This window comes from Engystomops pustulosus, chromosome 1 (genome assembly GCF_040894005.1).
Source record: "Engystomops pustulosus chromosome 1, aEngPut4.maternal, whole genome shotgun sequence".
In the NCBI taxonomy this organism is placed as follows: Eukaryota; Metazoa; Chordata; class Amphibia; order Anura; family Leptodactylidae; genus Engystomops; species Engystomops pustulosus.
The window spans coordinates 16,904,682-16,926,680 of NC_092411.1; the positions used below are offsets into that span (position 1 = coordinate 16,904,682).

Consider the following 21,999-nt stretch of genomic DNA (forward strand, 5'->3'; position numbering starts at 1 on the left):
GAGAAAATGCAAATGAGAAGCCAACATCTGGAAGGGAATATCCACTTTTTTTCAAGAGGCATCTCAGCAAAGTGAATGGAGATGCTAGAAAATACAGTTTGCCATGCAAAATACAAGCCCCCCATACAGTGATGGAGAAAAGTGCTGGCTCTAGGAAGATCGAGAGTGAAAAAGTGCAAAAAAGAAACCAACATCTTAAAGGGAATATCCACTTTTTTCAAGAGGCATCTCAGCAAAGTGAATGGAGCTGCTAGAAAATACAGCTTGCCATGCAAAATACAAGCCCCCATACAGTGATCGACAGAGGTGTTGACTCTAAGAAGATCAAGAGTGAAAAACGCAAATGAGAAACTAACATTTTAAATGGAATATCCACTTTTTTTAAGAGGCATCTCAACAAATAGCTTGCCATGCAAAATACAAGACCCCATACAATGATAAAGATAAGTGCTGGCTCTAGGAACCTAGAGAGTGAAAAACACAAAAGAGAAACCAATATCTTAAGGGAAATATACACTTTTTTTTTAAGAGGCACCTCAGCAAAGTGAATGGAGCTGCTATACAGCTGCTATACAGCTTGGCAATACAGCTTGTCATGCAAAATACAAGCCCCCATAGAGTAATGCAGAGAAATGCTGGCTCTGGGAAGATAGAGACTGAAAAACGAAAATGAGAAAAAGAAAATTCTTGTTTAATAGTATAATGTAGAAATGTATAAACACCCTAAAAGATGCATTGTTTGGGAAATTGCCATAGAAAACTGCAAAAAATAAGTCCTCATATGTTGATAAAAAAGGTCTGATGAGAGATTAACCCATCACTTGCCTTTGTGTTTTATTTTTAATATCTTAAATTCTTTTTTTTTTTATTTTTATATCAACATTTGCCTGTCAGGGTTTATTTTTTGCCAGATATGTTCTAGTTCCTAATAATGTCCCTCAATTTTGCACTAAAGATTTGCCCACTGAGGAATTCATAAAAATGTTATGGTTTATCATTTTGGTTTCTTTTCCTAAAAGCTGTAATTTTTTTTTTATTCTCTATCACCATTTAAGGGTTTGTTTTTTGCCAGATAAGTTGTAGTTTCTAACAGTATCACTTAATTTTCCACTAAAGGAAATGTTCAAAATGTATTAATTGAGGAATTCATTGTCATTTACTCTACTTTTTTCCCTAAAAGCTATAGTTTTATTGTAATTTCTCAATCCCCATACGAGGGCTTGTTTTTTGTGGGATATATATTTTTATATTATACATTTTATTATTTTAACAATGCCATATAAAATAATTTTCCATACAATGCATACATTGTCCACAATTTACTCATTAGGGGAAACATTCATGATCCCAGCTGATTACTCACTATGATGTCAGAATAAATCTGTTTAGGGCTTCTTTTTTGGGGGGGGGGAGTTCCAGTTTTTGATGGTCCTCTTAAAGGATATATATGATTTTAAGTAAAATGCGTTAGGGCTATTTTTTTTTGTCTCCTCAGTGCGTACCATACGTGTTGGGTGCTGGTCACTTAATACATTGTTTAAAACTTACAATCTCAAGCTAATTAACCAGCAAAATGCAAGAATTCATTTTTTCTGGCTGCAGCATTCAAGTGATGTCACCTATTGATTAGTATAATGTAATAATAATTATGCAGCGCTGCACAGAACTTGCCAAATCGGTCCCTGTCCCCAATGGGGGTCACAATCTAAACAACCTACCAGTATGTTTTGGAGTGTGGGAGGAAACCGGAGGACCCGGAGGAAAAACCATGCAAACACTGAGAGAACATACAAACTCTTTGCAGATGTTGACCTGGATGGGACTTGAACCCAGGTGATCTCATTCACTAATATGCAGCTCAAAGACCATACTGACTGCCACCCAACTTTCCTAGGAACTGATATAATACCCAGCTTTATATAGAACTCATACATAGAGCATTGCCTGCTTTGTGACTGTATTATTATTATGCTTTATTAATTCTATACACACGGGAGGAAACGCAGCCCTGGGCCATACAGCCCCCTCCAATGGATGAGGAGCGGACTACGGTGTGACGCTGAATAATGGCCCGGGGGTAAAACAATGCATGTCCCGGCCCAGAGAACAATGACAAGCACTTACATATGAGATACGGGATATTGCACTTTTCATTCAAATCAATATGTTCCTTAGGCCCATATACTGTCATCCCTTTTATTGCAGTATTAGCATACCGTAATGTGGGGGCCGATTCGCTGCCATAGACCACTAGATACTACAATATTACTAATAGAGCACCGCATGGCGGTATATTCAGGCACTGTATGGCAGAATTGAGCAGTGATTATATGGCAATGTTGAATAGGCGCTATATGTCTGCATTATTTGTATGTGATGCAGAGACAATGTAGGACAGTATTATTCAGACACCGAATGGCAGTGTTATTTGGTAGATATTGGATGTTCTTGAATAAGCACTATATGGCGGTATTATGTAGATATTGTAGGTAGGTTTTAGACAATGGATGTTTGATGCTTTTTTAGAGACTGAATGAGAGCGATGCAAAGCGGGCATTTAATATCTTTATTTAGATGCCGCAAGGAGGCGTTATTTAAGACATAGTATAAAGGAATAGTACTATGAGGAGGCAGTGTATGAAGGTATAGTACTATGAGGTAGCACTGTATGAAGGTATAGTACTATAAGGAGGCAGTGTATGAAGGTATAATACTATGAGGTAGCACTGTATGAAGGTATAGTACTATGAGGAGGCAGTGTATGAAGGTATAGTACTATGAGGAGGCAGTGTATGAAGTTATAGTGCTATGAGGAGGCAGTGTATGAAGGTATAGTGCTATGAGGAGGCACTGTATGAAGGTATAGTACTATGAGGAGGCAGTGTATGAAGGTATAGTACTATAAGGAGGCAGTGTATGAAGGTATAATACTATGAGGAGGCAGTGTATGAAGGTATAGTACTATGAGGAGGCAGTGTATGAAGGTATAGTACTATGAGGAGGCAGTGTATTAAGGTATAGTACTATGAGAAGGCAGTGTATGAAGGTATAGTACTATGAGGTAGCACTGTATGAAGGTATAGTACTATAAGGAGGCAGTGTATGAAGGTATAATACTATGAGGTAGCACTGTATGAAGGTATAGTACTATGAGGAGGCAGTGTATGAAGGTATAGTACTATGAGGAGGCAGTGTATGAAGTTATAGTGCTATGAGGAGGCAGTGTATGAAGGTATAGTGCTATGAGGAGGCACTGTATGAAGGTATAGTACTATGAGGAGGCAGTGTATGAAGGTATAGTACTATAAGGAGGCAGTGTATGAAGGTATAATACTATGAGGAGGCAGTGTATGAAGGTATAGTACTATGAGGAGGCAGTGTATGAAGGTATAGTACTATGAGGAGGCAGTGTATTAAGGTATAGTACTATGAGAAGGCAGTGTATGAAGGTATAGTACTATGAGGAGGCAGTGTATGAAGGTATAGTACTGTGAGGAGGCAGTGTATGAAGGTATAGTGCTATGAGGAGGCACTGTATGAAGGTATAGTACTATAAGGAGGCAGTGTATGAAGGTATAGTACTATGAGGAGGCAGTGTATGAAGGTATAGTACTATGAGGAGGCAGTGTATGAAGGTATAGTACTATGAGGAGGCAGTGTATGAAGGTATAGTACTATGAGGAGGCAGTGTATGAAGGTATAGTACTATGAGGAGGCAGTGTATGAAGGTATAATACTATGAGGTAGCACTGTATGAAGGTATAGTACTATGAGGAGGCAGTGTATGAAGGTAAAGTACTATGAGGAGGCAGTGTATGAAGGTATAGTACTATGAGGAGGCACTGTATGAAGGTATAGTACTATGAGGAGGCAGTGTATGAAGGTATAGTACTATGAGGAGGCAGTGTATGAAGGTATAGTACTATGAGGAGGCAGTGTATGAAGGAATAGTACTATGAGGAGGCAGTGTATGAAGGTATAGTACTATGAGGAGGCAGTGTATGAAGGTATAGTACTATGAGGAGGCAGTGTATGAAGGTATAGTACTATGAGGAGGCAGTGTATGAAGGAATAGTACTATGAGGTAGCACTGTATGAAGGTATAGTACTATAAGGAGGCAGTGTATGAAGGTATAATACTATGAGGAGGCAGTGTATGAAGGTATAGTACTATGAGGAGGCAGTGTATGAAGGTATAGTACTATGAGGAGGCAGTGTATAAAGGTATAGTGCTATGAGGAGGCACTGTATGAAGGTATAGTACTATGAGGAGGCAGTGTATGAAGGTATAGTACTATAAGGAGGCAGTGTATGAAGGTATAATACTATGAGGAGGCAGTGTATGAAGGTATAGTACTATGAGGAGGCAGTGTATGAAGGTATAGTACTATGAGGAGGCAGTGTATGAAGGTATAGTACTATGAGGAGGCAGTGTATGAAGGTATAGTACTATGAGGAGGCAGTGTATGAAGGTATAGTACTGTGAGGAGGCAGTGTATGAAGGTATAGTGCTATGAGGAGGCACTGTATGAAGGTATAGTACTATAAGGAGGCAGTGTATGAAGGTATAGTACTATGAGGAGGCAGTGTATGAAGGTATAGTACTATGAGGAGGCAGTGTATGAAGGTATAGTACTATGAGGAGGCAGTGTATGAGGGTATAGTACTATGAGGAGGCAGTGTATGAAGGTATAGTACTATGAGGAGACAGTGTATGAAGGTATAGTACTATGAGGAGACAGTGAATGAAGGTATAGTACTATGAGGAGGCAGTGTATGAAGGTATAGTACTATGAGGAGGCAGTGTATGAAGGTATAGTACTATGAGGAGGCAGTGTATGAAGGTATAGTACTATGAGGAGGCAGTGTATGAAAGTATAGTACCATGAGGAGGCAGTGTATGAAGGTATAGTACTATGAGGAGGCAGTGTATGAAGGTATAGTACTATGAGGAGGCAGTGTATGAAGGAATAGTACTATGAGGAGGCAGTGTATGAAGGTATAGTACTATGAGGAGGCAGTGTATGAAGGTATAGTACTATGAGGAGGCAGTGTATGAAGGTATAGTACTATGAGGAGGCAGTGTATGAAAGTATAGTACTATGAGGAGGCAGTGTATGAAGGTATAGTGCTATGAGGAGGCAGTGTATGAAGGTATAGTGCTATGAGGAGGCAGTGTATGAAGGTATAGTACTATGAGGAGGCAGTGTATGAAGGTATAGTACTATGAGGAGGCACTGTATGAAGGTATAGTACTATGAGGAGGCAGTGTATGAAGGTATAGTACTATGAGGAGGCAGTGTATGAAGGTATAGTACTATGAGGAGGCAGTGTATGAAGGAATAGTACTATGAGGAGGCAGTGTATGAAGGTATAGTACTATGAGGAGGCAGTGTATGAAGGTATAGTACTATGAGGAGGCAGTGTATGAAGGTATAGTACTATGAGGAGGCAGTGTATGAAGGAATAGTACTATGAGGAGGCAGTGTATGAAGGTATAGTACTATGAGGAGGCAGTGTATGAAGGTATAGTACTATGAGGAGGCAGTGTATGAAGGTATAGTACTATGAGGAGGCAGTGTATGAAGGTATAGTACTATGAGGAGGCAGTGTATGAAGGTATAGTACTATGAGGAGGCAGTGTATGAAGGTATAGTACTATGAGGAGGCAGTGAATGAAGGTATAGTACTATGAGGAGGCAGTGTATGAAGGTATAGTACTATGAGGAGGCAGTGTATGAAGGTATAGTACTATGGGGAGGCAGTGTATGAAGGTATAGTACTATGGGGAGGCAGTGTATGAAGGTATAGTACTATGGGGAGGCAGTGTATGAAGGTATAGTACTATGGGGAGGCAGTGTATGAAGGTATAGTGCTATGAGGAGGCAGTGTATGAAGGTATAGTACTATGGGGAGGCAGTGTATGAAGGTATAGTACTATGAGGAGGCAGTGTATGAAGGTATAGTACTATGAGGAGGCAGTGTATGAAAGTATAGTACTATGGGGAGGCAGTGTATGAAGGTATAGTACTATGGGGAGGCAGTGTATGAAGGTATAGTACTATGGGGAGGCAGTGTATGAAGGTATAGTACTATGAGGAGGCAGTGTATGAAGGTATAGTACTATGAGGAGGCAGTGTATGAGGGTATAGTACTATGAGGAGGCAGTGTATGAAGGTATAGTACTATGAGGAGGCAGTGTATGAAGGAATAGTACTATGAGGAGGCAGTGTATGAAGGTATAGTACTATGAGGAGGCAGTGTATGAAGGTATAGTACTATGAGGAGGCAGTGTATGAAAGTATAGTACTATGAGGGGGCAGTGTATGAAGGTATAGTGCTATGAGGAGGCAGTGTATGAAGGTATAGTGCTATGAGGAGGCAGTGTATGAAGGTATAGTACTATGAGGAGGCAGTGTATGAAGGTATAGTACTATGAGGAGGCAGTGTATGAAGGTATAGTACTATGAGGAGGCAGTGTATGAAGGTATAGTACTATGAGGAGGCAGTGTATGAAGGTATAGTACTATGAGGAGGCAGTGTATGAAGGAATAGTACTATGAGGAGGCAGTGTATGAAGGTATAGTACTATGAGGAGGCAGTGTATGAAGGTATAGTACTATGAGGAGGCAGTGTATGAAGGTATAGTACTATGAGGAGGCAGTGTATGAAGGTATAGTACTATGAGGAGGCAGTGTATGAAGGTATAGTACTATGAGGAGGCAGTGTATGAAGGTATAGTACTATGAGGAAGCAGTGTATGAAGGTATAGTACTATGAGGAGGCAGTGTATGAAGGTATAGTACTATGAGGAGGCAGTGTATGTTGGTATAGTACTATGAGGAGGCAGTGAATGAAGGTATAGTACTATGAGGAGGCAGTGAATGAAGGTATAGTACTATGAGGAGGCAGTGTATGAAGGTATAGTACTATGGGGAGGCAGTGTATGAAGGTATAGTACTATGAGGAGGCAGTGTATGAAGGTATAGTACTATGAGGAGGCAGTGTATGAAGGTATAGTACTATGAGGAGGCAGTGTATGAAGGTATAGTACTATGAGGAGGCAGTGTATGAAGGTATAGTACTATGAGGAGGCAGTGTATGAAGGTATAGTACTATGAGGAGGCAGTGAATGAAGGTATAGTACTATGAGGAGGCAGTGAATGAAGGTATAGTACTATGAGGAGGCAGTGTATGAAGGTATAGTACTATGGGGAGGCAGTGTATGAAGGTATAGTACTATGAGGAGGCAGTGTATGAAGGTATAGTACTATGAGGAGGCAGTGTATGAAGGTATAGTACTATGAGGAGGCAGTGAATGAAGGTATAATACTATGAGGAGGCAGTGTATGAAGGTATAGTACTATGAGGAGGCAGTGTATGAAGGTATAGTACTATGAGGAGGCAGTGTATGAAGGTATAGTACTATGAGGAGGCAGTGTATGAAGGTATAGTACTATGGGGAGGCAGTGTATGAAGGTATAGTACTATGAGGAGGCAGTGTATGAAGGTATAGTACTATGAGGAGGCAGTGTATGAAGGTATAGTACTATGAGGAGGCAGTGTATGAAGGTATAGTACTATGAGGAGGCAGTGTATGAAGGTATAGTACTATGAGGAGGCAGTGTATGAAGGTATAGTACTATGAGGAGGCAGTGTATGAAGGTATAGTACTATGAGGAGGCAGTGTATGAAGGTATAGTACTATGAGGAGGCAGTGTATGAAGGTATAGTACTATGGGGAGGCAGTGTATGAAGGTATAGTACTATGAGGAGGCAGTGTATGAAGGTATAGTACTATGGGGAGGCAGTGTATGAAGGTATAGTACTATAAGGAGGCAGTGTATGAAGGTATAGTACTATAAGGAGACTTATGGCGGTATTACGTTGACAGTGATGGTGGGTATACATATGCACTGTATGGCTGTATATACCAATAAATACTGTATTCAGTGGAAAGTGAGAGTGGGGCCCAGTTTGTTGCCCTATTTTCTATAATCCCGCCCCCCTACCTACCTAACTACCCTCCAAGTTCCCCAAATAAATGTCACAGTTGCCTCTTTTTTGTTTCGCCTGGAACATCAGTCAGGACTTTGTTCATTTACATATCTATATTGTTTAAAGACGCTTCATAGTGTCGGCTGTGAATACGTAACGAGCGCCAATACAATTATCCCTCCGTCCCTGATCCCCTTTTATGTCGTGTGTCGGCGCAGCACGGGCTCTGCGCCCAGCGTTTTATTTCAATTTATAATTAAATCTCGCCTGAGGGTCTCTCCACCGAGCGCCGGCCGCCCACATGTACAAATCTTACTTTACTCGCAGAATTTACAGGCGACGTCCACTTCTGTCTCTTATCATATGGAAAGAAGGGAATTCTAAGAAATATCAGACTTCAGGGAGAAGGATTATAGGAACATCAAGTATTACACAAATCTCCTGCCAGACCTAGCGACGTCTGTATATCAGATTCTATTTAGGGTATGGAAGAAGTCAGTACACACCTGGAGGCCAACAGTGGTACTACACATCTGATAACTATACGGGTGATACATGGTACAGGGTCAGGAGGGGCTGGGATGTCTGCAGTGTAATAATATCACATGTTATGGATGATACATGGTACAGGGTCAGGAGGGGCCGGGATGTCTGCAGTGTAATAGTATCACATGTTATGGATGATACATGGTACAGGGTCAGGAGGGGTCGGGATGTCTGCAGTGTAATAATATCACATGTTATGGAAGATACATGGTACAGGGTCAGGAGGGGCTGGGATGTCTGCAGTGTAATAATATCACATGTTATGGATGATACATGGTGCAGGGTCAGGAGGGGCCGGGATGTCTGCAGTGTAATAATATCACGTTATGGATGATAAATGGTCCAGGGTCAGGAGGGGCTGGGATGTCTGCAGTGTAATAATATCACGTTATGGATGATACATGGTACAGGGTCAGGTGGGGCCGGGATGTCTACAGTATAATAATATCACATGTTATGGATAATACATGGTACAGGGTCAGGAGGGGCCGGGATGTCTGCTGTGTAATAATATCACATGTGATGGATGATATATGGTACAGGGTCAGGAGGGGCTGGGATGTCTGCAGTGTAATAATATCACATGTTATGGATGATACATGGTACAGGGTCAGGAGGGGCTGGGATGTCTGTAGGGTAATAATATCACATTTTATGGATGATACATGGTACAGTGTCAGGAGGGGCTGGGATGTCTGCAGTGTAATAATATCACATGTTATGGATGATACATGGTACAGGGTCAGGAGGGGTTGGGATGTCTGCAGTATAATAATATCACATGTTATGGATGATACAAGGTACAGGGTCAGGAGGGGCCGGGATGTCTGCAGTGTAATAATATCACATGTTATGGATGATACATGGTACAGGGTCAGGAGGGGCCGGGATGTCTGCAGTGTAATAATATCACATGTTACGGATGATACATGGTACAGGGTCAGGAGGAGACGGGATGTCTGCAGTGTAATAATATCACATCATGTTATGGATGATACATGGTACAGGGTCAGGAGGGGCCGGGATGTCTGCAGTGTAATAATATCACATGTTATGGATGATACATGGTACAGGGTCAGGAGGGGCCGGGATGTCTGCAGTGTAATAATATCACATGTTATGGATGATACATGGTACAGGGTCAGGAGGGGCCAGGATGTCTGCAGTGCAATAATATCACATGTTATGGATGATACATGGTACAGGGTCAGGAGGGGCCGGGATGTCTGCAGTGTAATAATATCACATGTTATGGATGATACATGGTACAGGGTCAGGAGGGGCCAGGATGTCTGCAGTGCAATAATATCACATGTTATGGATGATACATGGTACAGGGTCAGGAGGGGCCGGGATGTCTGCAGTGTAATAATATCACATGTTATGGATGATACATGGTACAGGGTCAGGAGGGGCTGGGATGTCTGCAGTGTAATAATATCACATGTTATGGATGATACATGGTACAGGGTCAGGAGGGGCCAGGATGTCTGCAGTGTAATAATATCACATGTTATGGATGATACATGGTACAGGGTCAGGAGGGACATAATAAGTGAAACATACTTGAGTTTTTCGGAGACAATAGAAACAGCTTGTTGTTTTCTCGGATCACGGGATGTATAAACAGATTTTCTCTGTAGGAACAATTTAGACCGGAGATAAACTGATTTACTACCTGGGGCTATGACAGCGAAAACATCTGTTCCCTCCCCGGATCTTATGGAGGTCACTGATATCCAAAAGTTCTGCTGCAAACATGTTATTTATAGAAAACAAACCCAGACTCCTCTTCCTCATAGTTCATGTACTTTTTTTTAGAAAAATAGTAAAATCCCCCCTCCCCCATTAGCTGACTGACCCCTGACCTGTGCGTGGAAGGTTATCTATGTATCTGTATGTGTGTATGAATATGCTAATGTGCTATATATGAACTATTGTTGTTTTTTTATCTTTTCTCTTGTCCGAAAAGAAGCTAAATAGTTAGCGCCAAAAATATTAAATGCCCCTCATACAGTACATAGGCACAAAGAGTCTCCCGGACCAACTGGCAACTCCTCTGCCGTCTTGTTGGTTGGGCAGGGAGGGGGCTGTGCCAGGCTGTAAAATTGGGTGTCTCACGCCTGCGCGCTACCTATAACCTGCACCAGCTTTAGGCACAGGCTGTAGCGCAGTTCTCATGCCAGGCCGGACCTGGTGTATAAGTGAGATGGGAGCGCAAGGCACCAGGAATTTTGTGCCGACAATGCCAGAAATCAATCAGGGTGCCAGGGGGAGGGTGGTTGGATCATATGTATGATGCATACATCCCCCCCTATATGTGCATTTGTGTGTGTACTATATGTGTATGTGTCTATGTATGGGTTGGGTATGAATGTATATGTATATATTTGAATCGTCTGTGTATGTATCTCTGTATGTGTGTATTATTCAGTGTATGTATCTCTGTATGTGTGTATTATTCAGTGTCTGCATCTCTGTATGTGTGTATTATTCAGTGTATGTATCTCTGTATGTGTGTATTATTCAGTGTATGTGTCTCTGTATGTGTGTATTATTCAGTGTATGTATCTCTGTATGTGTGTATTATTCAGTGTATGCATCTCTGTATTTGTGTATTATTCAGTGTATGTGTCTCTGTATGTGTGTATTATTCAGTGTATGTATCTCTGTATTTGTGTATTATTCAGTGTATGTGTCTCTGTATTTGTGTATTATTCAGTGTATGTGTCTCTGTATGTGTGTATTATTCAGTGTATGTGTCTCTGTATGTGTGTATTTTTGAGTGTATGTATCTCTGTATGTGTGTATTATTCAGTGTATGTGTGTATTATTTAGTGTATGTATCTCTGTATGTGTGCATTATTCAGTGTATGTGTCTCTGTATGTGTGTATTATTTAGTGTATGTTTCTCTGTATGTGTGTTTTATTCAGTGTATGTATCTCTGTATGTGTGTATTATTCAGTGTATGTATCTCTGTATGTGTGTATTATTCAGTGTATGTATCTCTGTATGTCTGTATTATTCAGTGTATGTATCTCTGTATGTGTGTTTTATTCAGTGTATGTATCTCTGTATGTGTGTATTATTCAGTGTATGTGTCTCTGTATGTGTGTATTATTCAGTGTATGTATCTCTGTATGTGTGTATTAGTCAGTGTATGTATCTCTGTATGTGTGTATTATTCAGTGTATGTGTCTCTGTATGTGTGTATTATTCAGTGTATGTGTCTCTGTATGTGTGTATTATTCAGTGTATGCATCTCTGTATGTGTGTATTATTCAGTGTATGTATCTCTGTATGTGTGTATTATTCAGTGTATGTGTCTCTGTATGTGTGTATTATTCAGTGCATGTATCTCTGTATGTGTGTATTATTCAGTGTATGTGTCTCTGTATGTGTGTATTATTCAGTGTATGTATCTCTGTATGTGTGTATTATTCAGTGTATGTATCTCTGTATGTGTGTATTATTCAGTGTACAGGCGGTCCCCTACTTAAGGACACCCGACTTACAGACAACCCATAGTTACAGACGGACCCCTCTGCCCACTGTGACCTCTGGTGAAGCTCTCTGGATGCTTTAAAATAGTCCCAGATTGCAATAATCAGCTTAAAATTGTCTGTAATAAAGCTTTATTGATAATTCTTGGTCCTATTACAGCAAAAAAATTTGAAACTCCAATTGTCACTGGGGCAAAAAAAAAAAATTGTCGGGAACTACAATGATAAAATATACAGTTTCGACTTACATACAAATTCAACTTAAGAACAAATCTACAGTCCCTATCTTGTACGTAACCCGGGGACTGCCTGTATGTGTCTCTTTATGTGTGTATTATTCAGTGTATGTGTCTCTGTATGTGTGTATTATTCAGTGTATGCATCTCTGAATTTGTGTATTATTCAGTGTATGTATCTCTGTATGTGTGTATTATTCAGTGTGTGTGTCTCTGTATGTGTGTATTATTCAGTGTCTGTGTCTCTGTATGTGTGTATTATTCAGTGTACGTGTCTCTGTATGTGTGTATTATTCAGTGTATGTGTCTCTGTATGTGTGTATTATTCAGTGTCTGTGTCTCTGTATGTGTGTATTATTCAGTGTACGTGTCTCTGTATGTGTGTATTATTCAGTGTATGTGTCTCTGTATGTGTGTATTATTCAGTGTATGCATCTCTGAATTTGTGTATTATTCAGTGTATGTATCTCTGTATGTGTGTATTATTCAGTGTATGTGTCTCTGTATGTGTGTATTATTCTGTGTATGCATCTCTGAATTTGTGTATTATTCAGTGTATGTATCTCTGTATGTGTGTATTATTCAGTGTATGTGTCTCTGTATGCGTGTATTATTCAGTGTATGTATCTCTGTATGTGTGTATTATTCAGTGTATGTGTCTCTGTATGCGTGTATTATTCAGTGTATGTATCTCTGTATGTGTGTATTATTCAGTGTATGTATCTCTGTATGTGTGTATTATTCAGTCTATGTGTCTCTGTATGTGTGTATTATTCAGTCTATGTATCTCTGTATGTGTGTATTATTCAGTGTATGTATCTCTGTATGTGTGTATTATTCAGTGTATGTGTCTCTGTATGTGTGTATTATTCAGTGTATGTATCTCTGTATGTGTGTAATATTCAGTGTATGTGTCTCTGTATGTGTGTATTATTCAGTGTATGTATCTCTGTATGTGTGTAATATTCGGTGTATGTGTCTCTGTATGTGTGTATTATTCAGTGTATGTGTCTCTGTATGTGTGTATTATTAAGTGTATGTGTCTCTGTATGTGTGTATTATTCAGTGTATGTATCTCTGTATGTGTATTATTCAGTGTATGTGTCTCTGTATGTGTGTATTATTCAGTGTACGTATCTCTGTATGTGTGTAATATTCAGTGTATGTGTCTCTGTATGTGTGTATTATTCAGTGTATGTGTCTCTGTATGTGTGTATTATTAAGTGTATGTGTCTCTGTATGTGTGTATTATTCAGTGTATGTATCTCTGTATGTGTGTAATATTCAGTGTATGTGTCTCTGTATGTGTGTATTATTCAGTGTATGTGTCTCTGTATGTGTGTATTATTAAGTGTATGTGTCTCTGTATGTGTGTATTATTCAGTGTATGTATCTCTGTATGTGTATTATTCAGTGTCTGTGTCTCTGTATGTGTGTATTATTCAGTGTATGTGTCTCTGTATGTGTGTATTATTCAGTGTATGTATCTCTGTATGTGTGTATTATTCAGTGTATGTATCTCTGTATGTGTGTATTATTCAGTGTATGTATCTCTGTATGTGTGTAATATTCAGTGTATGTGTCTCTGTATGTGTGTATTATTCAGTGTATGTGTCTCTGTATGTGTGTATTATTCAGTGTATGTATCTCTGTATGTGTGTATTATTCAGTGTATGTATCACTGTATGTGTGTATTATTCAGTGTATGTATCTCTGTATGTGTGTATTATTCAGTGTATGTATCTCTGTATGTGTGTATTATTCAGTGTATGTATCTCTGTATGTGTGTATTATTCAGTGTATCTGTCTCTGTATGTGTGTATTATTCAGTGTATGTATCTCTGTATGTGTGTATTATTCAGTGTATGTATCTCTGTATGTGTATATGTGTGTATTTGTGTTTCTGTGTCTATATATGGGATGTAGACTCCCTGGTAATGTATATATTATGCGTTATCTATATATGTAGGTGTATATTTTTTTTTATTATTTTCATTATCTTTTGTTTTTCATTGTTCTCTTTATGGATTTGCAAATATAGCAAGAATCCAGCCCTTCTAAGATTATTATTTTTTCTAAAATGCATAAATTACATTTCCAGGAAACCTGCCCAATTTCTGGTCCTTGTCCCCCTGAGTATAATTTCACCTTGCTGCATCAGCAGCCGCTCATTGATCTGACCTCCAGCTCGTGGAGCCGGCAGCTTTCCTCTGCGCTGCTGTGGTGATACATTTTCATAAGTCACAGCCACTGAGTGGATGCTCAATCATGCGTCCCCTATCCAAACAGCTGGGAGAAGAGACCCACCGAGCGCCCCTCACTAATACCTGCATCATTACCAGCCACTTATGGGCTCCTACAGCCCTTCCTGTGATTCACTATTATTACAGTCAATGCCATGCTAATGGACGCTGGCATGGCTGATATAATGGGAGTCTTATTCCCCCCAAAGGGCCACTTACCTCTCCAATTTATAAGATGGAGCCCCAGCTCGCTTTCCTTCATCAGACATAAGCTCTCTTAATGGGACAAATAAAACGACTGCTCTTTTGCTGACTATAGGCAGAGACGAGACGGAAAATATGATGACCCCCCCCCCATGTTTGTCTATTATATTTGTGCATAATGTGAGTAAATTAGGTTTTGTGCGCAAAGAACTGGCATCTACTAAGGTCTTGTGTATGTACCCGAAGAAGAGAATACACACACACAACAAAAAATCCTGATGTTCCAGCCGCTCCCCATAGGGGGCAGTGTTATGTTACCTACTCCGTATGCTAGAAAAACACATAAAATACTACAGGCTGGTAGGTGACTCACTTGTTGTGTCATGGTTCCTTTGTCATTCATTGTGTTCTAACCTAGAATCAATGCTCCTAGCAGCACGGATATTGTATAGAAATACAACATTGTTTGAAGGATGTACATGGAGTCATAGGCTGTTGTAGGTCCTACAATGTAGCTCTGTGTATCTTTGAGTTTTTTGCTCTCTTTCTTCTCATGTGGTTGAAATCAGCAAGGGTGTAGACTGAAGTAGCAGGGGGGAAGTAAAGGACTGATGTCGCCAGTAGGAAGTAGAGGGCAGCAGTAGCTAGGAGGAAGTACAGAGCTGAAGCAGGTGGTAGGGAGCAAAGGGATCCAGTAGGTTAAGTAAAGGGATAAAATAGCTGGTAGGGATTAAAGGTCTGAAGTAATCGGGGGAATTAAAGGGCAGCAGTAGCTAGGAGGAAGTAAAGACCTAAAGTAGGGGGTAGGGAGCAAAGGGATACAGTAGCTGAGGTGAAGAGGCTAAAGTAGCTGGTAGGGATTAAAGGGCTAAAGTAATCGAGGGAATTAAAGGGCAGCAGTAAATGAGAGGAAGCAAAGGGCTAAAGTAACTGGTAGGAAGTAAAGGGCTAATGTAGCTGGTAGGAAGGTAAGGGAGGTGGTAGCTGGGGAAATAAAGAACTTAAGTAGCTACAGGAATTAAAGGGCAGCAGTAGCTAGGAGGAAGTAAAGGGCTGGAGTAGCTGGTAAGAAGTAAAGGGCTGAAGTAGCAGGTAGGAAGTACAGGGAAGTGGCAACTGGGTGGAAATAAAAGACTGCAGTAGCTGGGATGTAGTAAAGGGCTGAAGTACCTGGAAGGAAGCAAAGTGCTGCATTAGCTGGGAGGAAGTAAAAGACTGATGTAACTGGGAGGAAGTAAAGGACTGATGTAGCTGGGAGGAAGTAAAGGACTGATGTAGCTGGGAGGAAGTAAAGGACTGATGTAGCTGGGAGGAAGTAAAGGACTGAAGTAGTTGGGAGGGAATAAAGATCTTCAGTATCTGGGAGTTAGTAAAAGACTGAAATAGCTGGGAGGAAGTAAAGGGATGCAATAGCTGATTGGCAGTAAAGGACTGATATAGCTGGAAGGAAGTACTTCCAATTTGGAAAGTCTATCATGATGGCCTCGTGTCTACACCTCTGAGGTCTATGGTTATGATCAGCTGTCCAGATCTCGATCCTCTTATTCCTTGTCCAGGAACTTAAGATCCCAAGGGGCTAACCCCAAAAGTTTTTGATGCACCAAAATCTGAACATTTTGGGAAATCCAGTTTGCTTATCTCAAGTTGCAATTTGGACCTGGGCCTTTGATTGTCCAATATCCCTCTTTGCCACATAAGAAAGTACAAGTTATTATATCAGCACATGATAGGTGCACTAGGACCCTGGAGCTTCAGGATGGTCACCTAGTCACAAAACCAACACATAGTCATAGACTCCATCAGGTAGTTATGTAACTTGATAGGAGTAATTAAAAAGATTGTTTGGAATATCAAGTTTTTGCAAGATTTGAGAAAAAGTTACAGAATTATATATTTTACTTTTAAATCACGGGGTGAGGTTGAGTTTGATTCATTCCTGATTTCAAATTGTATTCGAGAACAAAAGACGGGAACAAATATATTTTATCTTTTCACTGTTTTATATATTTTTGTTGATGAGAAATTCTCTCCTTTGAATTTATTGTCTATTGTCTGGCCGCGTTTCCACGTATTGCCGTGTCCCGCCGACAATAGAACCTCTCAAACGCGCGACGGTTTATTTTTTTACTTTGCGAGAATCAAGTAGTCAAATAATAAGAGTCAGAAATAGTCGTCTTTTGTCATTGTTAAAGATGAATTATCAAAAAAATTTTTTGTTCTATGATGCTAGGTAGGAGGGCTACTAAAAAGGTGACTTCTGCCAATACAATACAATATAAGACCTTAAAGGGGTCTGCCCATGAAAGAAAATTCTCAAATTCCATTCCCCTAGTGACGTTTATACAATATAGATCATTTTTAACCCCTTACTTTACAATTTTACTCAGTTTTATTGCTGTTTTAGCTCCTATCACTCGGTAACGGTCAGTGTAATATTCCAGAGTGTGAGCAGACACTTCATGAATCCTCTAGTGCTATGAGATGCTATGTGCTGACAATGTGCTTAGATTATCAGGGTACAGGGTTTATCTACACTTTAATTTAGCTTCTGAATATTCTACTAGTATCTGACACATAGAAAAAGAAAGATGAGACAGATCAGAGATGAGCGATGATGAGATCCATGGGATCTGTGAGTCCAATCAGCATCTTTTCTCTAAGTTTGTGTTCTTCCTGCTCCAGCCTTGCCTCCTCATTCCCCTCACTGAAGAGAATTCCTGAGGGAGGGGTGAGCTGAATTATCTTCAGCCAGCCACATACAGCCAGCGTCTCTCATTATTCAACTTCCCACAGGAATTCTCTTCAGCACTCACATAGCCAAGCGGGTGAATGGTTTAGCAGAACTAATTTTACTGAGCTGAAGAGAAAGCAGACTCCCTGTCAATCAGGAAGCTGGGGGTGCGGCTGAGCTAGAAGAACATAAATATATCTATAGATGGTCAGCCAACTTTACAAAGGTACTGCGCGACTTTTAAGACATAGGTAGGAACAATGTAGGGAAAGTTGTACTGCTTTATAATAGCAGTTTTCAAAAATATGTTTAGTTAGTGAGGGTTAGTTCAGCTCTCAGATTCCCTTTAAGGAGGACGTCTCACCCCCCGCTATGAAATTTTTTTGCACTCTTCAGTAGGCTTCATTGGAGGAGTATACACAAACTGATTATATATTTATAGATCTTGATCTTCTTGAGATATAACACTTTTTGAGCCCTTCAAGACATGTTGCCTTCATATAAGAATCTTAACATGAAGCCATCACAGAGTTTGGTTAACGGTCACCGTGATTAGTCCAAAAAGTATCATACTGGCTGGTAGCTTGACTTATTATACAATACCCCAAACAAGAAGACACAACATGTGACTGTAATAACACAGCCATGATAGTACATTATAATCTCCATCAACACCAAGATCACAACAGCCTAGAAGAACGGCTCAATAATTACATGACTAAGCGACGCGTCAAGAAAAACTTAAAATAGCCTGAAAGTAATAATTATTGGATGTCCTTCAGTGGGCTGCACAGTGGATATTAATATTAGGTTGGACCACCTACCTAGGACGCTGAGCTCCGACGACGCGCTGCTGTTCTCGCTTTTGTAGGTAACCAGACAGGTGTATGTGCCCGCATCATCATCCGTCACATTCATAATAAGCAAATTGCTGCTTCCAAGGAGAGAATATTTTCTTGTCCTGGAATATATTAAGTAGAAAAAAAATATATGAGAAAACCAGGAAGATGGACAATGTATGATATGGGAGGAGCAGGAAGGCACACAATGAAGAGCAAGAGTATGACGTATATGAAGATGGGTTACACCACACTCCTTCCATGGATGGTGGGTGCTCCAGTAGGGTTCCAACCCATAATCCACGGCAAGATTGTGCAGTTCTTCTATCAAGGTAGGTTTTCATAGTACTCTAATGTTGGGCAAAGTAACCCAAGTCCTCTTATTCCCCAGTGTTGTTACTATACGGGAGCTCAGAGGGAGCAGTCACTTCAAGTGGGAGACCAAAGGCCCCTCATCCACATATTAAGACTACAAAATTAGTTCATGGTACTATAGTCGAGAGGTTCTGTAACAAAATGTTGCATTAGGCCAAAGACGATGAACGTAAGTCCCTCCATTTGATCTATCAATCCATGGGTTGACTTTTGCTCTTCCTCCATGGTATGTCAAATATGGGATACAATATAATAAGTTTGGTTAGGTGAACTCTATCTCTTAGAAGACTTTATATGCCCTTGTTCTGGCCTTCGATCTAATTTTTAAAGATTTTTAAATAGGAAATATCTAGATCCAGACAGAATCTTCCTTCTCAATTATATCATAGTGGAAAAAATGTCCTATACTCCTTATACATAACGGGAGCTATACTGTATGTCTCACTACAACCCACTAGGAAGCGAAATGGACATAATAATCAGTGGATAATCATCCAGATATGTTTTTCCCTTTAGATATGTGTGCAATATCGGAGAGGCCCACCAGAAGATCTAACCTGGTGGGCTAACTTTGTAAGGGGCGTTGGAGCTCTAGCAGAAGAAAACCCAATTAAGAGCCTACCAGGATGTAATCACTGTGGGTAAATGGAGGATTGGTCCTAATAATAATTTTTTGATTGGCCCAGTAAAAAACACTGGGGGGGGGGATTCATCATTAGTCAGGCTCCTTACGACAGGTCTATGTTTGTCTTTGGAGTTCTGCTGCAGTTAGTTTCATTAAAGTGGCTTTGGCCCTTGATAAATCTACTGAAATACTTTTTGACTGTCCATAATTCCCAAATTTTCAGGCAAAGTATGTGAGACCCCACTCCAGACTTGAGCCAATCCCTGTAAAGGATGAGGCCAGAGGATCTATGGGCGAGACAATGGCTATCCAGGGGCATAACCTAAACATCCTAATTTTCCCAACGGTTAAGTTGGTGAGTGTTTTCTATATTTGGCCGTCCACTTGTTGAGTTGTGAATTGCGGTTTATCAATGGCTTTGTTAGTGTGTTAAGATAGTGGGGGTCATTTACTAAGGGCCCGATTCGTGTTTTCCCGACGTGTTACCCGAATATTTCCGATTTGCGCCGATTTTCCCTGTATTGCCCCGGGATTTTGGCGCTCGCGATCGGATTGTGGCGCATTGGTGCAGACATGCACGTGACGGAAATCTGGGGCCGTGGCCGAACGAAAACCTGACAGATTTGAAAAAAAAAAGGCCGCATTAAAAAAAAAAAGTGTTGCGGGACTCGCGCTTACCTTCACCCACGATAGGACTGTGAACTTCAGTGTATTCCGGCGGGCCTCGGGGGAACTTTGGCGCAGCAGCCACACCTGGTGGACGCCGGAGGAACTACCTTAGTGAATTGCCGGAAGACCCGAAACCACCGCAGAGAACGCGTCGCTGGATCGCGAATGGGCCGGGTAAGTAAATCTGCCCCATTCTTTCGAATTGTTTATGGGTAAGGGTTTGGGACCGGCCTGGTACCAGATTGAACAACCATGGCAAATGTTAATACAACACATAGGCTTGTATCTTGAGACGGTGACTGGGATGCTGAAGCTGATATGTCTTGAAATTTCCAGTATGATGGAAGACACCTCAGGAATGGAGAAAACCTGCCACACTGGGTATGAGACCTAACAGCGAAATAGGCAATTTAGATGGAATTACATTCCAAAAATGTTAGCGGGATCGTCCCTCTAGCCGCTTATTTGTGTGTATTCTCTATGATTGCCTTGACTTCATTGTTCTGTGCCGCATTCTCGGGGCCTTGTTGCCTCCCAGTCCTATAATTTCCCACTCTATAGTCAGTGAAGTGTATGATGCATCTTGAGAAACACAATCGTCTTTTTTTCCAATGGAACAATCCGGCACAATCAGAATTAATGATATCTCGGCTTGCAGGTGTTACATGTTATCTCTTTGCACTTTCCACTATGTTGTCATTACATCTGAAAGCTGCGTATTCCATGAATTTGTAATGATTGAAAAATTACATACAGCCGCCCCGAGACCTCGTAAAAAGAAAAGTTAGAATTATACCGTGTGATGAAACGTCATGTATTTAACACAAATCCTACCATAACAATCAGAAAGGAGGAATAAAGTGCCGCTACAGTGAGAAAGTCATCTTACCGAAACGCAAAAATACAAGCATGAGCGGTAATATATGTAATATATTAGTAGGGATTTATCATTTTTATATTTTGTTTCCAATTATCTGGATGAATAAGCCCCTAAAATAAGATCAAGTCCCATCGATCAGCCACGATCTTTATAGAAAGTGTTAGATTTCTCTGCAGTGCCACCAAATGGTGAACGGGAGCATTACATGACAGCTATACAAAGTAACAGACAGTCTATGTAATGTACAGGTTCCTTGGGTCCTCCAAAGCCCAAAAATCTCATTGTATCTTTTATGGTTCCTTGTTTCTGAGATTTGGTGGCCAACGATGGTCAATATGGCTACTCAATGTATGAAGGGATCCTTGAGCTCAGGCCAAAGCAGAATGACCATGATTATAGTGATTTATATCTCAGGGTTCTATCATTGTTAAAGATCTGGGAGAGGAAGGAGGAGGAGGATCATGTGGCCTCTATCTCCTCCTTCCTTGTACAGTTATCTATGGTAGATAAAGCTACATACCTGCTTGGGATGACTTCTTCTCCTCGCATCCAGAGGACGGTGGGCGTAGGATATCCAGCCACGGCACATTCCAGAACAGCATCTTGCCCTTCGATGACGGCAAGGTTGGACGGTCTTTGCAGGAAGATTTGCTGTCGATGTAACCCGGATTCTACAAAAGGAGAAGAAATGTTCAGATATGAATATCAGGGTTTTCTAGAATCTACTTTTCCATTGACATTTGCGACCTGAATAATAAACCTCAGGGTGTGAGTAGATGTAACACACGGGAGCTGTTATCTGTAGCTCTTATCTGTGTAATTGGAGAGATGTGAATGGATAATTCAGCTCGCGTGACTATGCTAAAAATTTTGGGGCAGATGTATCTTAAGTCTTACAATTTGTCCCTGTTTTCTTTGGGGGAGAGGGGGGGGTAACACTTCTGCTCTTTGATTTATCTTTAAAGATAAATCACGCTCATATGTTTGCACAATTTTAGGCGCTATTTCTGTAACTGCCACAATTTTTTGCTCAACCTGTATCAAACTGTTGCCCACATCCGCCCATTTGTGTTTTTATCTGTTTTTTTTTGGAGCCGTGAGAATGATAGATAAGTATAGACAGTTGGGGTGGGTATGGAAAGTATTCAT

The 21,999-nt window shown here is 40.6% G+C and overlaps 1 protein-coding gene across 7 annotated transcripts in view; it reads right to left on the reverse strand.

The window, feature by feature from the left end:
* Positions 1 to 21,999, reverse strand: part of DCC (DCC netrin 1 receptor) — a 583,792-nt gene that overhangs the window by 281,779 nt on the left and 280,014 nt on the right. For all 7 annotated transcript variants that reach the window (XM_072134166.1, XM_072134174.1, XM_072134157.1 and 4 more), the window contains exons 4-5: positions 21,371 to 21,521; positions 18,287 to 18,423 (exon numbers count right to left, since the gene is read on the reverse strand). In XM_072134166.1, the coding sequence (XP_071990267.1) occupies positions 18,287 to 18,423; positions 21,371 to 21,521 (288 nt within the window). The remainder of the gene's footprint in view (positions 1 to 18,286; positions 18,424 to 21,370; positions 21,522 to 21,999) is intronic.